Genomic DNA, 20,757 nt, shown 5'->3' on the forward strand with positions numbered 1-20,757 from the left:
CTCCAGCTACCTAACTTCAGTGACACTTTGCCTCTTTTAATTAAAAAATACAGTGTTAATGGTATGGATAGACCCTAGAAGTAACTAGAGACTTGTGCAGTCAACTTTCCTAAGTACCCCTCTGTCTTTTTAGGAAAAAGCTCAAGGTGGGCAGGGGTGGGTGGTTGGAGGTGTGCAATTGCAAAATGAGATGGAACAAGGAAATCTCTTTCAGGATCAAGAAATCACAGACATGAAAATGTGGATTTTCACTCTCAAATACTGCCTGTGACCTGTGGTGTGGTGACGGGGATGTTACATAAGAGGAAATTGCAACGAGGTGGGTGTCATGGTCTACTTTAATTTTCAACTCCTATCTGAAGGGATCCCATGGAGCAGTGGAATTATCCATGTTCATTAGACATCATTCAGGAAATTGGGGCTGCAGCTGACTTGAGAGGGGGAGGAAGGGATCCCTAAGATGGTGGACATACTCTACACAGTAGGTGCTCACTCCCACACAGATGTGTCCATGGGATTGCCCAACGAACCAGAGACATGTGAATGAGAAAAGGGAGGGACTTCAACCTCCACCTTTATAACCCCATCCCTTCTGGTTCATCATGCTAAGGACAGGACACCAACGCCATAAGAAGAGCCCAGAATTTAGAACAGAAAACCCAATTCCCAGCCTCAACGATGCCAAGAGTGACAGATTCATTTGAGTAGAGAAGGGAACCTCCCTGAGGCTGAAATTTCTCATCCAAAAAGAGAATAATAAAACCCCGCTTCATGGTATAACTATGAGGAATTACTTTACATAAGTCAGATAAAGAATTGAACAGCTTTACTGAGATAAAACTCACATGTCATACTCTTCAGCACTAAGAGTGTACAGTTCAATGTTGAGTTTTGTTTGTACAGTCACAGGATTATACAGTCATCACCACCTTATGGATTTAGAATACTCCCTCCCAAAGGAAGCCCTAGGTTTATTAGCAGTCAAAAACCCTCCACCTTACCCCACCGCCCAGTGCTAATCAGTCACAGATATAATTTCTGCCCTATAAATATTCCCTTCTAGATATTCATACAAAAGAAATCTCTAATATATGCCTTTTGTGATTGGTTCTTTTACTTAGCTTGATGTTATCCAGGGTCATCCCTGTACTGCTGTATTTTGCCTCTTTTAATTCAAATAATGCAGTGTTAATGGTATGGATATACCCCATCTTTTTTCTCCACTTCTCAGCTTGGGTTGCTTCCATTCTTTTAACAATTGTGAATAATGCTGTTTTGAACATCTATGTGAAAGCTTATGTGTGAGCATCTATTTTCAATTCTTTGGGGTATACTGCCAGGGTGAAACAGAAAATGTCCTAATTCTCTGTTTAAGTTGTTAAGGAAACACCAAAATGTTTTCCACAGTGGCTGTACCAGCTTATAGTCCCATCAGCAACATATGAGGGCTCCAGTTTCTCTACTACTTTCCAACTCTGGTTATTCTCTTTTTTTATTATGGTTCGCCTAGTGAATAGGAAATAGTTTCTCACTGTGGTTTTGACTTGATTTTCTCTAACGATTAATGATGTTTACCACTAGACTCTTTTACACATAACTGAAAATTTCTACCAGATAATAGGATTCAGGGGTGGAGAAGTCTCTATTCAATAGAGCCATTCAATGAGTCATGTGGTGGATGTGGTTGGGGTGCCATTCTGAGCAGCACACGCCCCCCCCCGCCCCCCACCTCCGAAACTGCCATCCCTGAGCAACCTGAGCTTCTGCTGCCACTTGTCACCACAGTTAACTGGAAACTCTGTCCTATTCTCAAGCCCCAGAATTCAATATCATTGAAATCCTCCCACTCTTCAGAATCACTTCCTTTTTCTTTGTAGGTGATTTGGAAACCTTTTAGAAGGTAGATTTTGATGGTAATTATCAATTTTTGTTGTACAAACTTGAAAGAAATATGCACAGAAAGTAGGAAGTCTCCTGTGAGGGCACTTAGAGGCTGGGCTTGAGGATTCTGAAATTGGTCACCCCCCTCCCATTGTTGATCTTGAGCCCTAATGGGTGTATCCATGTCCATTGGGGTGGAGAACACCTTCTGCATTCTGAGAACAAAGAGAGCTCAAAACCAATGTATCCTCATCTTGCAGGAACCTCTGTACGGTGTATACAAAGTGAGGATGGAAATTGGCTCACCCCCAGGGCATTTGAAGTCAAAGGAGGCCGTGAAAGATCAAAGAATTGGAAGTTTAGTGTGCGCTGTGGCGGGATACCCCTGCAAATGCTGATAGAGGTATGATAGTGATGGGGCAGGAAATGTGAATTTTCTTGATGTACTCCAAGGGTGTGGTCACCATTTGCTCATTGAGTATTTGTTGAGTTATAGTTTAAGCCCTGATGCCTCTGAGTTTAGCCTTACACCTGGGGGAAAAGTGGCCCACATTCATAACCTCAGTACAGTGCAGCACATAAATGTAGTAAAAGGCGCTCTGTCAGAATAAATGCAGGGGTGGAGGGAGGGAGAGTTCATTCTGACGATAACAACAGACAGCTTCGTGCACTGAAAGAGGCGTTGACAGTGATGCACATGGGAAGAAGACAATCCATGGAAAGCATGACATGAAAATCAGAACCACAGTCAAAGTTAAGGCAGACAGACTGTGTGTGATCCACCTGTGGGGGTTGTTTGCAAGGGTGTAAGGTCAAGCTAATGAGTTTAAACTCATAGACACTATCTTGGAGAGCCAGGGGGCCTTGATGCCATCAATGTCTTTCAACCCAAGAAACCCATATTCAGCCTACAGTGCTCAGCTCAAATGTCAACTCTCTCTCTGAATATTCCCTGGCTGACCTGGCCCTGGCCACCCCTCACCTGGGCTTCCAGAGTCCTCTATTAAGACTCTTCTTATGCCATTGATTACTTATCCTTCCATGCATTTTCTTTTTCTCTCTAGACCCCTCTGAGGGTTGTCTATCTTTGTGTGCCCATGGCTGAGCAGAGTGCCTGACATCCAGTAGGTTTAGGACTGATGGAATTGCCCTGGTGTAAGGACACAAGCTAGGGTGGCATTGGTGAAAATGGAAAGGAGGTGTGATGTGTCCAAGACATCATGAAGAAAGTCCTCTTAATCTTAGGGGAAAAGCACAAGAGAAAGGAGATGCTACAGATACAAGCTTCAATTGACTGAATTCCAGAATTACAAGTGTGTGAGAGAGAGAGATGGTTTCTCACTTTGAGTTTGAGTTGATAGTGGGACATTCAGGTAGAAATATTTGGGAAGAGGTTCAAAATGCCAGACTCATGAAACAAAAGCACAGGCTAACCATGTACTTGGATCTTTTTTTCTCTCAGGGTGGATTTCTAGATAAACCTCCAAGAAACTATAACAGGAGAAGAAAGGTGATTATTATATAACTTTCTACAAGCTCTTCTCATTAACTGGTTTGACATGTTCAATGTGTTATTTCATGGTCCCCATGTAGGTAAGTAAGTTAAGCTTCATCCATCCATCCTACCTGTTTGTTTTTTTTTCCCATGTACCTTCAAAATAGCTACTATGAACAGTCATGTTGTATAGGCAAGGTCTTCTTTGAATGGTAAACCATTTGAGATGCAGATGATAAGGAGTCATCCAAATAGAACTCAGGGATGAGTTTTAGCAATTGATGCAAAGGTAGTAAGCGTGTCCAAGTTGGAAAAGCAAACGTGTTTGGGTATGGTATACAGGAAAACATTTCCTAAAAAATGATAGGGTCATCTTCAACTTACAGGTTTTTTTTTTTTTGCTTTCATACTATTTTCTACCTTGATTTAAATCAGAGGGAGCAAAATTTTGCTCACCTTCACTAGATGGCTAGGCTGGGGGACTGAAGCCATATACCACTCCATGTGGGTGGCAAACAAAAGCCAACTTCTTTTTGGAGCCTTTACATTGCCTTATACCTTCTAACAAAATGTACACACAGGCATGAAAAATTATTTTCAAGGCGCATTTATCTCCCCTTCACGAGGATGGTGCTGTTGAGAAAACTTCTGGGCGATTGACGTATTGCACAGGAGGGGCTACCCTAGAATATAGTTCTGTTCACTTTGATGCCACCCCTTTGGCACCACCAGGGAGGCTGTGCAGACCTCCCTTATCATTGTGAAGGTGATTTCTCCTTTTATGGAAGAGTTATGGAGAGGGCAGTCAAGCTTGTAAGGGGCAGAGTAGATTCAGGACAAGCTGATGGTTCTCCAAGACTGGTTTGGATGTACAAGATAAATAACCAGTTATTTTACCAAGAAAATGGGTACATTTGAGAAAAGCAGGTGAACTGAAATTTGGAAAATGCACATAATTGCAATAGTGAACTATAAGCAAATCCAGATACTCAAAGGTGGGAACCCTGCTGTTATTGGGGAAAGCAGGGGAATGGGGTGGGGGTGGTAGCTACTTGGTGACTGGGCGACAGCACTTCTTATTGGTGGAGGTATTGCTGTGCAGGATGACTCTCCCTTTGGGATACTAAAGTGACTTCTTCCTGTTGGGAAGTGTAAGGGTTTGCTTCTTCTCTTTGGGGCATGCAAGAATGAAACGTGCATGACAATGTCAAGTAGTGATATGTGAGTTCCCTTTACAGGCCTTCCCAACTTCAGTTTTAGTGGATGTTCCTTTATTAATTTTCACGCTAGACATGGATGAGCATTTGAGGAAGAATGGTGGGGAAGAAATGCAAATCTTAAATACCACAGATAGAAATAGGTGTTGAGACATTCACAGAGCTCTCAGCTCAGTCACACTTAGTTGGCCAATAGGACTTCACCTTCCAACAGCAATTTGAGGTCCAGGCCTTTAAATGACCTGATGTTGTGGATGGTTTGAGCTATCAGTTCTGGGACGTTTCATCCCCAGCATTACCCAAAGGGAAACGCTTGTTTGCCCTTGTTAGTGAGTTTGTTAACAACCAGCTTCGGGGCCATTCTCCAGGCATCAATACCCCCTCAGTCTAGATCACCCACGTGAACTGGCAGCTTCCTATGTACAATATCTACCCTGAGTCATGAGCACAACATTGTTTGCAACAAGCTGCTATTGCCTCTGCCTTCTCCTGAGTCGGCCGAGAGACATCTTAAGTCTCCCATGAGGAGAACAGCCTCCCAAAGAGGTCCCAGGATTTATTACTACCCCAGGGGCCCTCTGTGCCTCCCAGAGCATCTCGAGTTTTGACAGAGCCCAATGGTCTCCAGAAACTTCATTGTCACTCTGGTAACCACAACAGTTTCCTGTCTCCTGACAAGGGCCATGCACATGTCCCAGTGACAGCTGCCATGTTCTAAAATGATCAGTACACTCCTCTGGAACAACCATTTATTGTTTGGTAATATTTGCTTAGAGATAGCAAACAATCACTTTTCCTAAGCAAAACAATACTTGTTTATTCAGTCACTAAATAATAATCAAGCACAATCTTTGTGTTTTGTGCTTATTTAAAGAGGCAAGAAATGTGGCCTGTTCTCAATGGGCTGATTTAGGCCTGGGTCCCTCAGGGACTAATCCTCAATGGACATTGAAGAAGATTGAAATAATATCCTTGACCTTAAGGATTGTTTCAACTTCACTGTCTAACGTGGAAGAATAACTCATGGGGGTGATGGGAACGGGCCTCTAGGCCTTGTAGAGAGGTGGGCAGTGATATGGCCACTGCTAGGGTCATTCTCCCATGGGTCACACATGTCTATCACCTCTCTGTCCTGACTGTACATGTAAGCTCAGGTGCCTAGATCCCAGGAGGGAAGGAGGCCAGGTGGTCCTACTGGATAAGCAAAAGCAACATAAACCTAGTAGGTGGCAGTCAGTGACCTCTGAATAGTCAGCCAGCTGACATCTGGGGATTTGGATGGAGGGGAGATGAGGGTGGCCTCCTGGAAGAATTATAGCACTGGGAGCCTGGGATGCAGTTTAATCTTTGGGGATTTTTGCACTGGGGCTGCTGCTGGTGATGCGTCCTGAGCCGACACACTCGTTGCACCTCCTCCCATGGGACGAGGCCCTCTGGTGTAGAGAAAATGCCTGAATGCCCCTCGGAGGACATTTTCTCTAATTCCATCATTGAAAACAGGGCCAGACTCCTACATGACCATGCAAAGGTCTGTCTTGTGTCTGAAAGCCAGAGAAGGAAGTTCACGGGGCCATGAGGTGGCGCCTGGCACTTGGAAGACTTCTAGCCCAAATATAGGCCATACAAACAACTGAAACCCTGAGTAGACTGAGTAGACTGTGACTAGAATCCTTTAACAGGCAGCAGTTTAATAAGTGGTTAATTCAAGCTCCCATTCAATATTGTCACTTAATCTTTCTCTCTTTTCAGGGGAAAACACAGAATTCTTTCGGTTATCCCTCAGTTGATCCTTATGTAAGTTTTTTTTTTTTTCAAAGATTTATTTATTTATTTATTTATTTATTTATTTATACAAGCACTGGGTACAGTCTGAAGCGCGGGAGGGTGAGAGAATTCACCAGAGCCAGAGCGGGGAGCAGAGCAGGCAGAAGGACCGAAGTACACTGCTGAGGGGAGCAGCGGGCGGCAGGAGAGGTCTGCGTGCCATGTGGGACCCTCCTCCGGTGGCTGGGGAGCAGCCGGGGATCGAACCGATGCTGCAGAGGCTGCGGGCAGCTTTGCAACCCAGCTCTCAACTGCTGCGCCACCGGGGAGGCCTGATCTTTATGTAAGTTTTAACCCCCACCTGGAACTCCACACAACCCAGGCCTTTCCCCTTGGTGAATCGTCTATGTCTGATATGTTCCCCTGAGGCTCACACTCAGTAGATTAGCAAAGATGAGCAGAGAGCCACAGACACATAACCCTGCCAGGTAGATGGTACTGGGGTGTGTCTCAGGGCAAAAGCTCCTTTCCATTTGTCCAGTGGAGACTCCCATTTTCTCATTTCCCCTGGAAAGCGGGTGTGCGAGGCCAAGTTCTAGACCACTGTGGCCTCTAAAATTGAGGTTGATGTGATCATGGCCACAGCTGGTCTGCAGATGAGCGGTGAGAAGCAAGGTTGAAGGGGTGGCTGCATTTTAAAGAAGGTGGTAGAAGGAAAACCCAGGCATTCACTCCAGGTGCAGGCAGAGCTAAGGATGTTTTAAACATCAGCCAGATGGTTGGGACCTCACTGGTGGTGCAAGGGCTTAAGTCTCAGCACTATCGAGATATTGCCAGCCACTGCAACACGAGTTCAATCCCAGGCCAGGGAGCTGACCCACAAGGCGCAGCAGACCTCTCCTGTCTTGCCTGCTGCTCCCCTCAGCAGCATATTTCAGTAGATCTGCCTGTTCTGCTCCCCACTTTGTCACTGGTGAATCCTCTCACCAACCCCTACACCTCTGGCCTGCACCCCAGTTCTTACATGCATGAATAAATAGAAAATAAATCTTAAAAAAAAACATATATGAGTCAGAAGGAATAGGCCAGATTGAGCTGCTGTGTTCAAGGGTGGGTCCTGTCGTGAGTCCTGCAGAGAGACATGTGCCAGGCCAGTGGGTCCCTTATAGAACCCTGTACCCAATCCCCAGAGCCTTCAGGGGGCTGAAACCATCACTAATGGCAATCACAGGGCATTTTCACTCAGTTTAAATATGGCTTCCTGCTTTAAATCTGCCAAAATTATGGGCAACCTCACTCTCAGAGCTAAATCATAATGGCTTTCTTTCACTGCAACAAGATTGACATTAAAGCAACCAAAGTAACCAAAGTTTAAGAATCTTGAATCCTATCTTATTAACAGATTTCTCTCCACAACTCCAGGGGGCAGCACTCACATGGGACATCATGCAATCATAATGACACTTGACATCCAAGAGAAAAGGGACAAATAGTTTTATACACACTTTACCTCCCAAACAATCCTCCCAAAACATTTCGATTGTATCCACAGTGATGTTGACCCTCAGCCAACTGAGGAATCTTCAATTTTCTGGACGGCTCTGGAGTCCAGTATTTGTGAGGCTTGTTTGGGTGCATGAAGACACGAAGGATCAGGTCCAACTGCCCACGGGAGGGTGGCAACTGTTCCAACAAGAGCACCCTCATCTGTGTAAATCATCCCCCCTGGGACGGATACCACAAGTCAACTCAACATTGACTCAGAACATACCTTGACAATCAGATTCTGCCAAGATTAGATCTCAGCTTACTCTGCACACTGGGATCCCCTGAAGACCTCTGAAAGGCTGCATTGCCTGCCACCCACCCAAGGGGAAATTCTCATTTAATTCTCCTGAGCTGATTTAGGCATTAAGATTGTGGGGAAAGTCCCAGATGACTCTGATACTCAAAGTAACTTATTGTGTGGCTTCAGAACAATACCCAAGCCCATCCGCCCCACACCAACTTGGTCAGAATCACTGCCCCTGGGACCAGGAACTAGTAATTTACACTCTTCCCTGGATCATTCTATGTGCAGCTGGGCTGAGAAACTAAGAGCTGGAGACATAAATGTTAAAAAGATATGGATTCAAGATTCTTAAACTTTGGTTACTTTGGTTGTCCTTATTCTCCTGGGGACGAGGGTCACTCTTTCTGGAGAATGATGGTGAGCTATGGGAGCCTGCCCTGAGAGGAAAAATGAGCTATGCTTGCGTGCCAGAGCAGCCTCAGAGGTTGTGCTTGCAGATCCCCTAACTTTGAGTGGGAGCACCTGGCAAGACATCCCTTTGGGCTAACGTTTCCTTATATGCGGCCATTTGCACACAAAAGAAATCCCCAGAACCCAATTCATCCAACACAAATATTTTCACCCAGAAACCCAGAACATGATGCAAAGTAACTGTTGATTTGTGTGACTTATTACTTTGCACACATACAAATATATCCCATCTCATTTAATTTTCAATATATCCCCCTTCTGTGAGTCAGTTTAGTCTTGCTGCTCTGGGCACATAAATTTAACACTTTATTGCAGGACCTGGTTTGATCTGCAAGGTTAATACAATGATTCGGATTCCGATGACATTGTCTTGTTTTGTCGCCAGTCTTTCTGGGATAGAATCTCTGGTTTCATGGGGCAGCTTTTCCGTCTGAAGCTGTCAGGCCCGACACACGGAGCCTCCCTCCTGAATTCACCGCAGACCAGGATGTCCTCTCCTGAAATCCCTGCTCCCTGCCATCCTTCCCTGGCTCTGGGGGCTGAGAGTCCATGCAGGCCCCCCCAGGCGGGCGCCACCCCTCGAGCTGCCAGCTGTGAGCTCACTGGGCCTCCGGGCACTGTTTTACCTTCCAGCCAGAAAACTCTAACACGTGCGAGGTGTGCGGGGCCAGAGGGCTGCTGCTGTGCTGCGACACTTGTCCCAGGTCCTTTCACGAAGACTGTCACATCCCCCTTGTGGACACGGAGAGGTTTGTGAGACACGGTGCCCACCCCGTGAGGGCCGGTCCCCCCTGCAGAGTTGGCATGGGCATGGGAGAGAGCGGGAGCTCCGAGGCCCGAGGGTGGTCCCCGGAGAGCCATGTCAGCTGCTGTGCCGGGAGGGCGGTTCTTTCCTCTCCTCTGCTGCCGGAATCGCTGGTATCCAGACGGCCGCTGTCCCAACCTAGAAGCTTCCAGCATGGACTCCCGTTCACAGAAATGGAGACGACAGTTGTTTGCGTCCGGTGCTGCGCTAGACGGGGCAGGGAACCTGGCCTGTTCTCCGCGCTCCGATGACGCCAGGGCACCTCTGGGACCAAACCTGTTTCTGACGCGCAGGCCTGGGGGACAGAGATCCTGGGCTCCCTGCAGCTCAGATGGGGAAGCAAAGGCGTCCCTCCACGTGCTGCCCACCCCCGCCACCCTTGCTGGGAGGAGGCCACTGTCTCAGGCCCCACAACGGAGCTTGGAGACGGGAGGTGTCCCCTCCAGCCATGCTCACGGAGGACGGCTACGGCCATAGGAGCAGGGGCTCTTTCCACAGCTGCTCCCCTGCCCACCTGTGCCCACCCACAGGGACCCGTGGAGCTGCACCTTCTGCGAGGTGAATGAGTCCTCGGGAAGCCAGCCGCGTCGTGGGGAGGCTGAGGTCCTGGCGAGGCCGATGCAGCCTGAGGAGCAGTCGGTGAGTGCATTGGGAACCCCCAACCTCCTTTTGCCCTTCACCCAGGAGCTGGCACAGGGGCCAAGGAGGAGGGGGAGGGCACCCAAGGGAGCCTAATCTTGGAGCCAGGCCTCCAGGAGGCTGAACACACCAAGACTTGTTTGCTTGAAAACAAGCTCAGCCATTCCAAGTCCTAGACCAATACATGTTTGGGGAAACTTCTGGAAGACTGTTGGGGCACGCCTCTGCCCGGACATGCATAGGGGCTCATTCTCTCCAAGTTGCTCTCCATTCACAGTCCCCTTCTCCTGCAGAAATGTGCCTTGCTCCTCATGAAGGTCTATGGCCATTCGGAAAGCTCCTTTTTTAAGAGGATTCCATATCATTATTATGTAAGTAACAAGAAGCCATGACAACAGGCGGGCAGAGGTCACCTGACCCTGACCTGGGTCCTGGGGACTGTGATCCATGTCCATGGACTAAGGGCAAGAGCCGCTGTTACCTTGACCTTGTTGCATTTCTGCTGGGTTTTGTGAGAATTTGCAGAAGCAGAGTGTGTTCGTAACTGTCCCATTGATCTATTTTTCTCACCAGATTAAGGAAGTTTCTCAAAAACTAAAGGAACCCATGTGGTTGGACAAAATCAAGAAGAGGCTAAATAAGCAGGGATACTCCCGAGTGCAGGAGTTTGTGCGGGACATGCGCCTCATTTTCCGAAACCACAAGGTGTCTTACAAGGTCTGTGCTGCCCCTGCTTCCAGCACCTTCTCTTCCCAGGAGCTGGTCTTCCCCTCACGCTGGTGCCTGGGGGACTTTACAGTCTCCCTTATGCCATCAGGCCCTGTCTGAGAGGGGCCCTGGAGTGAGTGACTCAGTTCTGATGGAAGCTCACTGTGGAGAGTGATGACTCAGCAGGGGTTCCTACAACAAGAACCTCACACCCCTTGTTACTGGGCATGGTGAGGGGCACCCCAGAACCCCCAAAATTCCCTTCTCTAAATAAGTTCTTCCATCTACCACATCAAGACAAAACATAAGTTTGTCTTTTCTAGTGCATAAGACCTTTAATGGAAGGGAGCTTTACTACAATTAGTGTGCAACAAGGACAAGAAGAAGAATAACGTGTTTAAATCAAGTACCCAAAGGTACCCATCCCCGCATGGGTAAAAGCCCCGACAGGGTAGGCCCAGAGCAGGCCCACTGAACCCAAAAACCTGAAGCACCTGCTGGTGGGGACCCTTCCGAAAGGGGAAGAAATAGCCAGAAGGCTCTGGAAGGAAAAGAGCAAAATCAAAATCAAGATAAAGCTGCCACTGTTCATCTCCCTACCGGTGTCTCACCCCCGTCTGTGGCAAGTCTCTCCTTCCCTGTCCCCCAAGGCCCGGGTCTAAGTCCCAGGCTGAGCAGCAAGCCCAGTGTTGTGCATGTCTCTGTGCTCTGCCTGCCTGCTCCAGGGCTCCCGGCTTCCATCTGCTCCCTTTTCCTTCTCCAGTCTCCTCTCCAGCTTCCCCTCTCCCTGCTCTGTCCCTCCCTCCACAGGTGGGGCAGGGGACCTGGAACCTCCCTTTTCCCCAGAGACCACCCTGGTACACCCTGACAGCTCATTCCCCTCCACAAAGGCACCCACGGGACAGTCGAGATCCACCTGCTCCACCTCCTAAGGAGAGAATTGTCTCCTGAAGTAACCTGGTGCTTCTTCCCTCCACCACCTCCCCTCAGCCAGACTGCTGGGAACCCCCCACTTCCAGATCCCTGCTGTGAATAGGCCACTTATTAACAGGGACCCCCAGAGGGGACAGAAATGACCCATGAAGCTCGACTCTTCTCTTTGAACTGTTTAAAAATGTGGGTTACTTTTCTAACACTCACTAAGGGGAATAACCCAAACCAAATAAAGGGGTCCCCGAGTGTGGGGGTCACTTCTTGTTTCTATCTAGTTGAGAAGAAACAAGCATGCTCTGAGGAAAGGAAGCTCCCTGAGCTGCCTGAGTTTTAGTGTGATCTGGTAGAACTGGTTTAAGATGAAGGTCCTGCTCCTTCTCCCTGGAAGGTGTCCAGGGACACAAACAATGAGGACCACTTTTTTTTTTTTTTTTTTTTTTTTTTTTCAGAGCGTTAACTTTGGCCTCAGGGGCCTTAAACTGGAGGCAGAATTTGAGAAGAATTTCAAGGAAGTGTTTGCTATTCAAGAAACAAATGAGGACAGCCCCCCAGCGGAGTGACCGCCCTGGATGCCCTCAGAAATCTCTGGACAGATCTCAGAATAGCCCTTCCAGGCAGTGGTGAGGGGCGCTGCTGACTCCTGCAGAGATCTGCCTTTGGGCCTGCGAAGCCCTGTCTTTGGAGGTTCTACCTCCTTGGCTTCGGGCCAGCTCTTACCCCCAGGGTCAACCTAAAACGGAATAATTCATGCCTTTCCCCAGGCAGCTTTCTTGCCCTGCTGTTTTGTTTATGAAACTCTGAGCTGTTTATGAAACTCTGAGCCGAGTGTCTCTGGGCTTGGTGGGCAGGGAAGGGCTCAGTGCTGGAGTCCCGGCTGGTGCATCTTCCATGGGGGCTGCTTTCTGTTTGGTGCTGCACAGCAGCCACTCTCTTCCTGGTGTGACAGGGGCTGGGAGACTGAGGACACTTGGGGTCTCGAGCAGGATCCTGGGGAGGGTGGGCAGGGCTGGCTAGGTGCTTCGGAATGAGCACAGGAGTTCTGTTTCTTTTCTTTTATAAAACATTTTATTTATTTATGCATAAAAGAGCTGGGGTACAGGCCAGTGTTGTGGGGGGTGAGAGGATTCACCAGAGACAGAGTGGGGAGCAGAACAGGTGGATCTATTGAAATAGGCTGCTGAGGGGAGCGGAGGGGGAGACAGGAGAGAGGTCTGCTGCACCATGTGGGTCAGCTCCCTGGCCGGGGATCGAACTCGTGCTGCGGTGGCTGTGGATAGTTCCGTAGCGCTGCGACTTAACACCTTGCGCCAAGGGAGGCCCGGGAGTTCTGTTTCTGACCTGCAGGAGAGGACCCTGCACAGTGAGCTGCTGACTTCTGGCAAATATTCAGAACAACTGCCCGAGTTTACCAGAAAACCAACAAAAGTGAGCCAGCTCTGCAGGGAAATGGAAACTTAGAAGCAGCCAGCAGAAGACACTTCCTGTTAATCATCCCACGGCTCTGAGTACACGGTCTTGCTGGGGTGGCAAATATTTTGATAGGAAGTTCTACCTGTTTCCTTTCTGGTCAGGTGAAATAGTCCAGGGGCGTCAGGCTCTCTGGGGAGCAAAGGGGGACGCCTAGAAAGGAGAAAAGCACAGAGAGGACCTCACATTCTGTGCTTAAGCCCTAACCGGGCCTCTGGCCAACGCCTGGGGAACACTGACGTCAGCCTGAGCCCATGTCCAGGCCACGGCACTAGGAGGACACAGGAGTGGAGCCGAGGCCCAGACACACGAGCCACCTGCTGAGGTGCACTCCCCTCCTCTGGTTCCAGCGCAATCGGCAATGCCTGTTCAGTGGGCTCAGACCCTGCCTGAAGGCTTCTGCGGGGCAGTGTCATTAACCAGATGCCCTCAGACCTGCCCCTGGCACTTCTGCACAGATGCCCTGGTCTGACGGTTTTCATCCGCCTTGAAGGCCCTTGGTCCGACATGCCACTGCAACTGGGATTTTCCTCTCCCGCGTGCTGCCAGAGCCCCTGGGAGGCTGGCAGGACCCCGTTCCCACGCCCCCAGGTCGCCTGTGTCGGGAAGGGGAGGAGGTGCCAGGCTGACCTGAAGCAGCTTGGCTGGTGTCTGTGAGCGCGGCTGGGGCCCTCCGAGAAAGGGGCTGGGGTGCGCATTGGCCGCGCTGGAAACAGACTAGAGGCAGCGTCCCCTGTGCCCTCTCGCAGGACAGTGTCACTGGGCCTCTTCCCAGGGCACAGGCTCATGTCAACAGCCCCTCTTGTCTCACCGTCTCTGAGGCTCCAGAAGACGACGTGTGCCTACCCACCCTTTCGGTTCTGCTCAGTCACCCTAAGGTCCTGCCAGGTGCCCCACCAGAGAGAAGCACCCACCTACAGCCCAAAAGAAGGGACCCACAGCCCAGTGGGCTCCTCCCCTGTGCTGGGGGGAGGGCGCCAGGACCAGCCAGCAGGTGCTTGCGTTACCCGTGCGCCACCTGGCTGTCCTAAGACCCACGACATCCAGGCCACCAGGACTCGGGGTGCAGGCGTGGCAGAGTCTGCAGAAATACTAGACGTGGGGGCTCTGCAAAGGCTTCATCCACTGTCCATTCCAGCCTTTGCTGCTCCCACTGCCCCCTCCGCTCGTCCTGCTTCTGGTGTGCCCAGCCCCGCTGACACCTCGGCTTTTGGAGAGGGGAGGGTTGACCTGCAGCCTTAGTTGATTCCACTGGGGCCAGTCCACACAGAACTGCCCGGTCCCAGGTCCTCCAGCCACAGCAGAAGTGCCAGTAGGGGTTCACTCAGGAAACACCACCGCACCCGGATTCCCAGAACATTAAACATGCTCGACCCATACAGGCCAATCAATCAGCAGCTTGGCATGCTCATCCGGGTGCCTCAGTGATGCTCATCCAGGTGAGTGGTGACGCTGAAACCCGTGAGCTCCAGGTCTGCCTGGCAGTAGAGAGGCCCCCGGTGGGGGAAAGTGAGGACTCCCCACCCAGCGGGGACGGGCAGCCTCTGCTAGACACGCACATTTTCTTTTCAGCCCGGGTCTTCTCTTTAACATTCCTCCCACGCCATCCCTTTCTGCAGCTGGTTGGATATTTAACACATGCAGCGTGGGGGCAGATCCACACGCCTGCATGGCTGAGGGTGGCTGCCCCAGGGGAATGCAACTCGGGGTGAGCAGGGGCCGGCGTGAGCTGGTCTGTGTCCAGGATGGTCATGTGAGGGCTTCGGGATGGAAACAGCATCGGGTGCCCTGGGCCTTCCTCACAACGTTTAACCAAGATCTTTCCGTTCCGACCCGAGCCCTGTGCGCTCCTGAGCTGCCAGATGTCAAATCCTCTCAGAGCCCAAGCCCCCAGTCGGTCCCCCCGTGGGCAGTAGGCGATTCTGGTGCCTTGTTCCGCTGTTCATCTGGAGACGCTCAGAGACTCTCAGGCAAAGGAGTTTCTAGTTTCGGTTTCCTGGACCAGACCTCAAAGCCCTTGGAGGGCGGGAGGGGCTGCAACGCCAGGCGCAACCTTTAGAGGGGGTGCAGACCCGGCTGGAGCCAGGTCATGAGGAAGGGGTGCCCAGCCCGAGATGGTGGAGACTCCAGGGCCCCAAATGAAAAATGGGGTGGCAGCCTCAGGCTCCTGCCTTGCTTTGTTCCACACCGGGGGTCTGTGACGGGGTTACAGGACGTCACCAGCTGCCCTGAGGTGAGCCCGGGGCTCCCAGTGAAGGGCTACGGGTGATGGTGCCCACTCTGGGGGTGACCCAGCATGTGGACCTGGACTCGCCTCCTTCCTCCGTGGGGTGCACAGGACTGTGGGTGATCTCAGGGCCATTCTCAGGTGACCCCAGACCCCCTCTCAGTGGCTCAGAGGGACTTCCTGCAGTCCCCCAGGCTCCCCTTCTCTTCCCCACTCCCTGAAGCCCCTCAACCTCCAACCCGTCCTCCTCTGCCCCATGGGTCTTCCCATCCCCCCTCCCAAGGCGTCACCCCCCTCCCTACAGAAATCACCACATTTTCTCCTAAGGGTCCTCTGTTTGCTGACGATCTTTGTAGCCTCCGGAGTCCACAGCTCCTTTGCCTAGTCACAGAGCTTCTACTGAGCGGGAAGAGGGGGCTCCCCCTCACCCCTGTGCCTACATCTGAAACATTTCCACCAAATGCCCACAGAGCCCATGCCGGTCAACTGTGCTACGAGCACACGCTTGCAGGGTGTGTGATCCCCACCTCTTGACCCACCTGGGCACAGGCGGACAAGACTTTAGGGGTAGGACACACACCCACCTGCTCGGCCCTGTAAAGTGTGTCATCGGCCAAGCGTATTCTGTCCCCCACCTGAATTCAAACTGTTCCAGGGCAGGGAGAGGCGCAGCCCAAACCCCGCAAACCTGCCTGTTCTATATGGGGTTCTGCCATCTGCTGCGTCAACACAAAACATGAGACTTTACTGGGAAGGAACTTTAATAAAACTAGGAAACAATACAGGAAAGGCAAAGAATCTAGTTTCTAAATCAAGCACCCAAAGTGACCCGTCCCCTCGTGGGTAAAACTCCATCCAAATGGGACTGGCCCAGAGCAAGGCCCCAAAGCCTGCCCCGAGTCTAAAGCACCTTCCAGTGGGGACCCCCAGAAAAGGGTCAGAAACCACCAGACAAGCCCAGAAGGAAAAGAGCAAAATCAGGGCCTCCCCTGGTGGCGCAGCAGTTGAGCGCTGGGCTGCGAGGCTGCCCGCAGCCTCTGCAGCGCCGCCGGTTCATTCCCCGGCCGCCAGCGAGGGTCCCACAAAAAAATAAAAATAAAATAAACTCACCATCTTTCACTATATGATTGACCCCTTCTGCCCACCCCCACCCCACCTTGCTTCTTTAAAAAAAAAAAAAAAAAGAGCAAAATCAAAATCAAGATAAAAGCTGCCATGGTCACCTCCCCACCGGTCTCACCCACGTCTGTGTCACCCCGTCCACGACCAAAAGGCAAGCGCAGCTTCTTCACGTGTCCCTTGGCTCCATGCGCCTCCTCCAGGTCTCCTTCTGGCTTCATCCTGCTTCCTTCCTCAGTCTTCTCTGCAGCTTCTTCTCCCCCTGCTCAGCTCTGCCCTCCCTTGGGTGGGGCAGGGAACCTGGAACCTCCCCCTTTCCTGGGGACCCCCGTTACAAAACCAACAGAGAAATCAACAAAAAAAAAAAGGAATCTACCAACAGAGACAGGTGGTGCAGGGTGAATGGAAATTGTCAGGATTTTCCACCCTCCCGCCATTGGCGTGTAATAGCCTCACCTGTGGCTTTCACGTGTGCCTGATGGCGGACACCTGGCGTAGGGCGTGGGTCAGTGGGTAAGTGGGCGCCCCTGGGCTGGGAGGCCGGGCTAAGCAGGGCGGCGGCACGGAGATACCAGCGGTAGCAGAGAAACAGGGGCCACGAGAGAATGCAGAGAACCCAGAAAGAGTGAGGACTGGCCAGGGGCCCTTACCTGCCCTGGGCCTGGTTGACGCTCTACAGGTGGTGTAAAAGCCTCAACAGAGGCCTGGAGAAGCCTGCGAGGGCTCAGGACTCTCCTTTACCCGGCGCCCGCGTCATAGAGAATCTGCCCTGTGCTTGATGGCCTGCAGCTGGAGATCAACATCCCAGCTTCCTTTCTGGAAAAAAGCTGGATTTGGGCATGTGGCTTAGATGTGTGGCAATGAGGGGGTCCCTAAAGCTGAACCCCAAATGGGACATACAAGGGAGGGAGAAACATGAAGGGGGCAAGAGAGTCAGTGGGAGGGAGCCAGAGCCCCCCCAGGGACCCCCTCAGCCCAAGCATCAGTCCGGGCATTAGTCCAGCAGCCTGTCCCCACCAGGCCGACGCCCACTGCTCTGGAGGAGAGAAAGAGCAGAAGGGGAAGAAGCCCCAGCCCAGGTGCCGCGGACCAGCGCAGCGGTCGACTGGCCAGGCCGTCCCAGGGATGTGAAACTCTGCAGGATGGTCAAGGATTCGAGGCATAAATGACAGGCAGACACACTTCAAGAGTGAAGATCTGAATGTAATTTGCTCAAAATCATTCTACACTTTTATACTTTTTTAACAATGGATGATTTCATACAAGTTAATTCTGTCTCAGCATGAGATGTTTAGTCATACATAAGACATCTACTTCATCATTCAGGTACATGTGATCGATGTTCCACGGCATGGGACACTAAACAATCGCAAGGTACTGATTACAGGAATCTAAATCTACACAATTATTTTTGATTACACAGAACAGCATTTCTTTAGCTGGTTTTTCTGGTTTCATTTCCAATACCACTAATTATCAGAAAGTACTAATGTTTAACTACTGGTATATTTTACTTTTGGTGAACAATGTTTTTTCTACGTAAGCATTTTAATTTTTGTGGTATTGACTCATGTGAGAAGTACTATGATTATTTTGAAACTACTTTGCCACACATTATTTTCTCTATCATGCATTTCCTAAAACAGATTTCACACAAAACAGAAAAAGTAGAGTAAGTAAGAAAAGAGTATAATTATAGACTGGTTGCTATGTTGCTTCTTAATGCAGGAACAATGACCAACTGGTTAATAGTTAAACCGCTTTGTTGGTGACGCCATCAGGCAGCAGCCATGTTCTCAGCCAAAAGAAGAAGGGGTTTTTTTACTGCGGGCTTTACGCCTGGATTAGGCTTATAGGCATGTAGGCCATTTGTCTGATTTGAACGCCAAACATTATCATAATGAAGCCCCTCGGGGACTGCGCCTGTCTTAGGTCTTCAGGAGTCGCAGACATGCGGCTGGCCAGTGCCTTCTTTAGTCTGCCCCCGATCTTACCCGTCATTGAGTGTCCAGTCCAGCGCACAGGGAAGGGGGTCCTATTCACTCGGATGTGCTATGTGTCTGAGTGAAAGCCTCCCTCTTTCCATTAAGTTCACTGGCGTTCATCGGCAGAGGCAGCCACACCCAGGCCCTTGCTAATGAACAGCTTGGCGCCCAACGTGATTTGCAATTTCACCCGTGGTTGACCAGCCCAAAGTAATTTTTCTTGCGTTGGTCACCATAAAAGCTGCAGGACTCGCAGTGAAACTCTTTGTTTCACGTCTTGAAAAGTTTTTTTTTTTTTTTCGTGCATACGGCTGTTGTGGGTGTGGTTTTGACTCAAACGCGGCCTCAACCATGAACTTCAGCAGTTTAATCCCTAACTTGAGTTCTTTCAGTTTTTTTTCCGGCCTTGAATTTAAGTAGCCTTTTTCCATTAAATATTACCACCAGTTTGATAAGTGTAAATAATTGGATTAGACCTAGCTTATGGCACGTGATTTTAATTCTGTATACATATATGAATGGTTTACAAGCCATCCCTTTGCAGTCTGTGCTTCTAGGTGTTTTTTTGGTAATGTGCATAGGCGCCATGTGCTACATTTTTGTTTCTATGAGAAGTAGTGGTTGTACTTCACATACTGAGAATGTGCTGCAACAAATTCAAGCTCTTAACTTAGCGATGAAACAACAAAATCAGGCTTTTGAGTCAGCTTTTCAAAGCGTGCAGCATCAAGTGCAACGACAAAATCAGACTTTTGAGTCAGCTTTTCAAAGCATGCAGGATCAAGTGCAACGACAAAATCAGGCTTTTGATTCAGCTATTGGCAGTGTGAGGGACGAAAATCGTAACGTTTTTGAGTCCGCCTTTAAAAGTGTGCAGGACCAGATACAGGCCGCCCTCCATGAATGGGATATGACGCAGAAAAAGGCTAGAATAATGGTGCAGAGAAGAGATAAATGTTCTCCTTCCCATGAGGACTGCAGAAAGGCAGACTTAGAAGAAGAGGAAGAGATTCATATGCTAAATACCTTAAACTCGTCAGGACAAAGGCTTTCTCCACGTGAAGTGGCCCCTCCCGCACAGACTCCTGAGGCTTCAGGACAAGGGCCTTTACCACGTGACCAGGCCCCTCCTGAGGCCCCTCCCGCACAGATTCCTGAGGCTTCACAGCCTCCATTGCCCTCCAGGGAGGTAGTTATCATGGCGTCTCCTCCCCACACTAGGAGCGGCACCCAATTTGGCAGTAACGACCGCTCTGTGGCAGGACAGTTTCCTCTTCGCCAGCTGCCGGCGTGAATGAAGAGGGAAGACCTGCTGGGTACTTTTGGTCGCACTGTCCTTTTTGCACCGGGGACCTCCAAACTTGGAAGAACTCTGTTCCCCCGTACCGGCAGGCTCCTAAGAGGATGGCGGACTTGTTCGCCTCCGTTTTTCTCTCCCACCGCCCTAACTGGGCAGATATACAGATGATGTTACAAGTTTTACTAGGTCTAGATGAGCGGAGGATAGTAGTGAGGAAAGCCAGGGAGGAGGCTGCACGTCTCCACCAACAGGATAGCCAATCCCCAGAGCCACAGATTGCTGTCCCAGAGGTAGATCCTAAATGGGACCCCAAACAATGGAGGAATGGCAAAGTTGGATCTGTATAAAAAATGTTTATTGGTAGGACTGGAGCAGGGAATCCCCAAACATAAAAATGTTAACAAATTATTGGACCTTACACAAGGGGCTAATGAGGATCCATCAGAGTTCCTTGAGAGGATTATTCAGACGTATAGAGACCACACGGATATAAATCCGGATGCCCCAGAAAATGCTCATTTGTTCACTATGGTGTTCATCACATATTGTGCTCCAGACATAAGGAAACAGTTAGCAAAGGTAGACGGCGTCACAGAGATGAGTCCGTCCCAGGTAGTGGACTTAGCATTTAAGGTTTATAATAATAGAGAGGACAGGAGAGAGGACAGGAGACCGAAACCTGCGACAGTTTTTGTACAAAGAGAGCACAGGCCAGGGTTTCGGGAAAACAGTAATGGACAGAGACGTGAACCCCTAGGAAGAGATCAGTGTGCTTTCTGTAGGGAAGAGGGACATTGGAAGGACAGTTGTCCCAGGTTACAGAGAAGAGGCAGACGCAGTAATTACAGAAGGCAGGATAGAACACTGAGGACACCACGACAGGATGATTCACATAGGGGTTACAGGAGGGAATATAGGAGGGGTACACAGAACCAGGAACCAAGGAGAGAGGAA

The 20,757-nt window shown here is 50.0% G+C and overlaps 2 protein-coding genes across 2 annotated transcripts in view; both read left to right on the forward strand.

Moving 5' to 3' along the window:
• The window catches only part of LOC311167098 (nuclear body protein SP140-like protein), a gene marked incomplete at its 5' end in the record, with an annotated part of 29,536 nt that extends 17,035 nt beyond the window's left edge, over positions 1 to 12,501 (forward strand). The window contains 8 exons of the mRNA XM_084227910.1: positions 215 to 319; positions 2,142 to 2,284; positions 6,343 to 6,387; positions 9,254 to 9,369; positions 9,956 to 10,064; positions 10,358 to 10,435; positions 10,638 to 10,781; positions 12,155 to 12,501. Coding sequence (XP_084084036.1) covers positions 215 to 319; positions 2,142 to 2,284; positions 6,343 to 6,387; positions 9,254 to 9,369; positions 9,956 to 10,064; positions 10,358 to 10,435; positions 10,638 to 10,781; positions 12,155 to 12,265 — 851 coding nt within the window. The 3' untranslated portion in view covers positions 12,266 to 12,501. The remainder of the gene's footprint in view (positions 1 to 214; positions 320 to 2,141; positions 2,285 to 6,342; positions 6,388 to 9,253; positions 9,370 to 9,955; positions 10,065 to 10,357; positions 10,436 to 10,637; positions 10,782 to 12,154) is intronic.
• A 2,098-nt stretch (positions 12,502 to 14,599) lies between these two features.
• The window catches only part of LOC311167106 (nuclear body protein SP140-like protein), a gene marked incomplete at both ends in the record, with an annotated part of 36,878 nt that continues 30,720 nt past the window's right edge, over positions 14,600 to 20,757 (forward strand). The window contains one exon of the mRNA XM_084227920.1: positions 14,600 to 14,611. Coding sequence (XP_084084046.1) covers positions 14,600 to 14,611 — 12 coding nt within the window. The remainder of the gene's footprint in view (positions 14,612 to 20,757) is intronic.

Source organism: Talpa europaea (assembly GCF_964194135.1).
Source record: "Talpa europaea genome assembly, chromosome: 1".
NCBI lineage: Eukaryota > Metazoa > Chordata > Mammalia > Eulipotyphla > Talpidae > Talpa > Talpa europaea.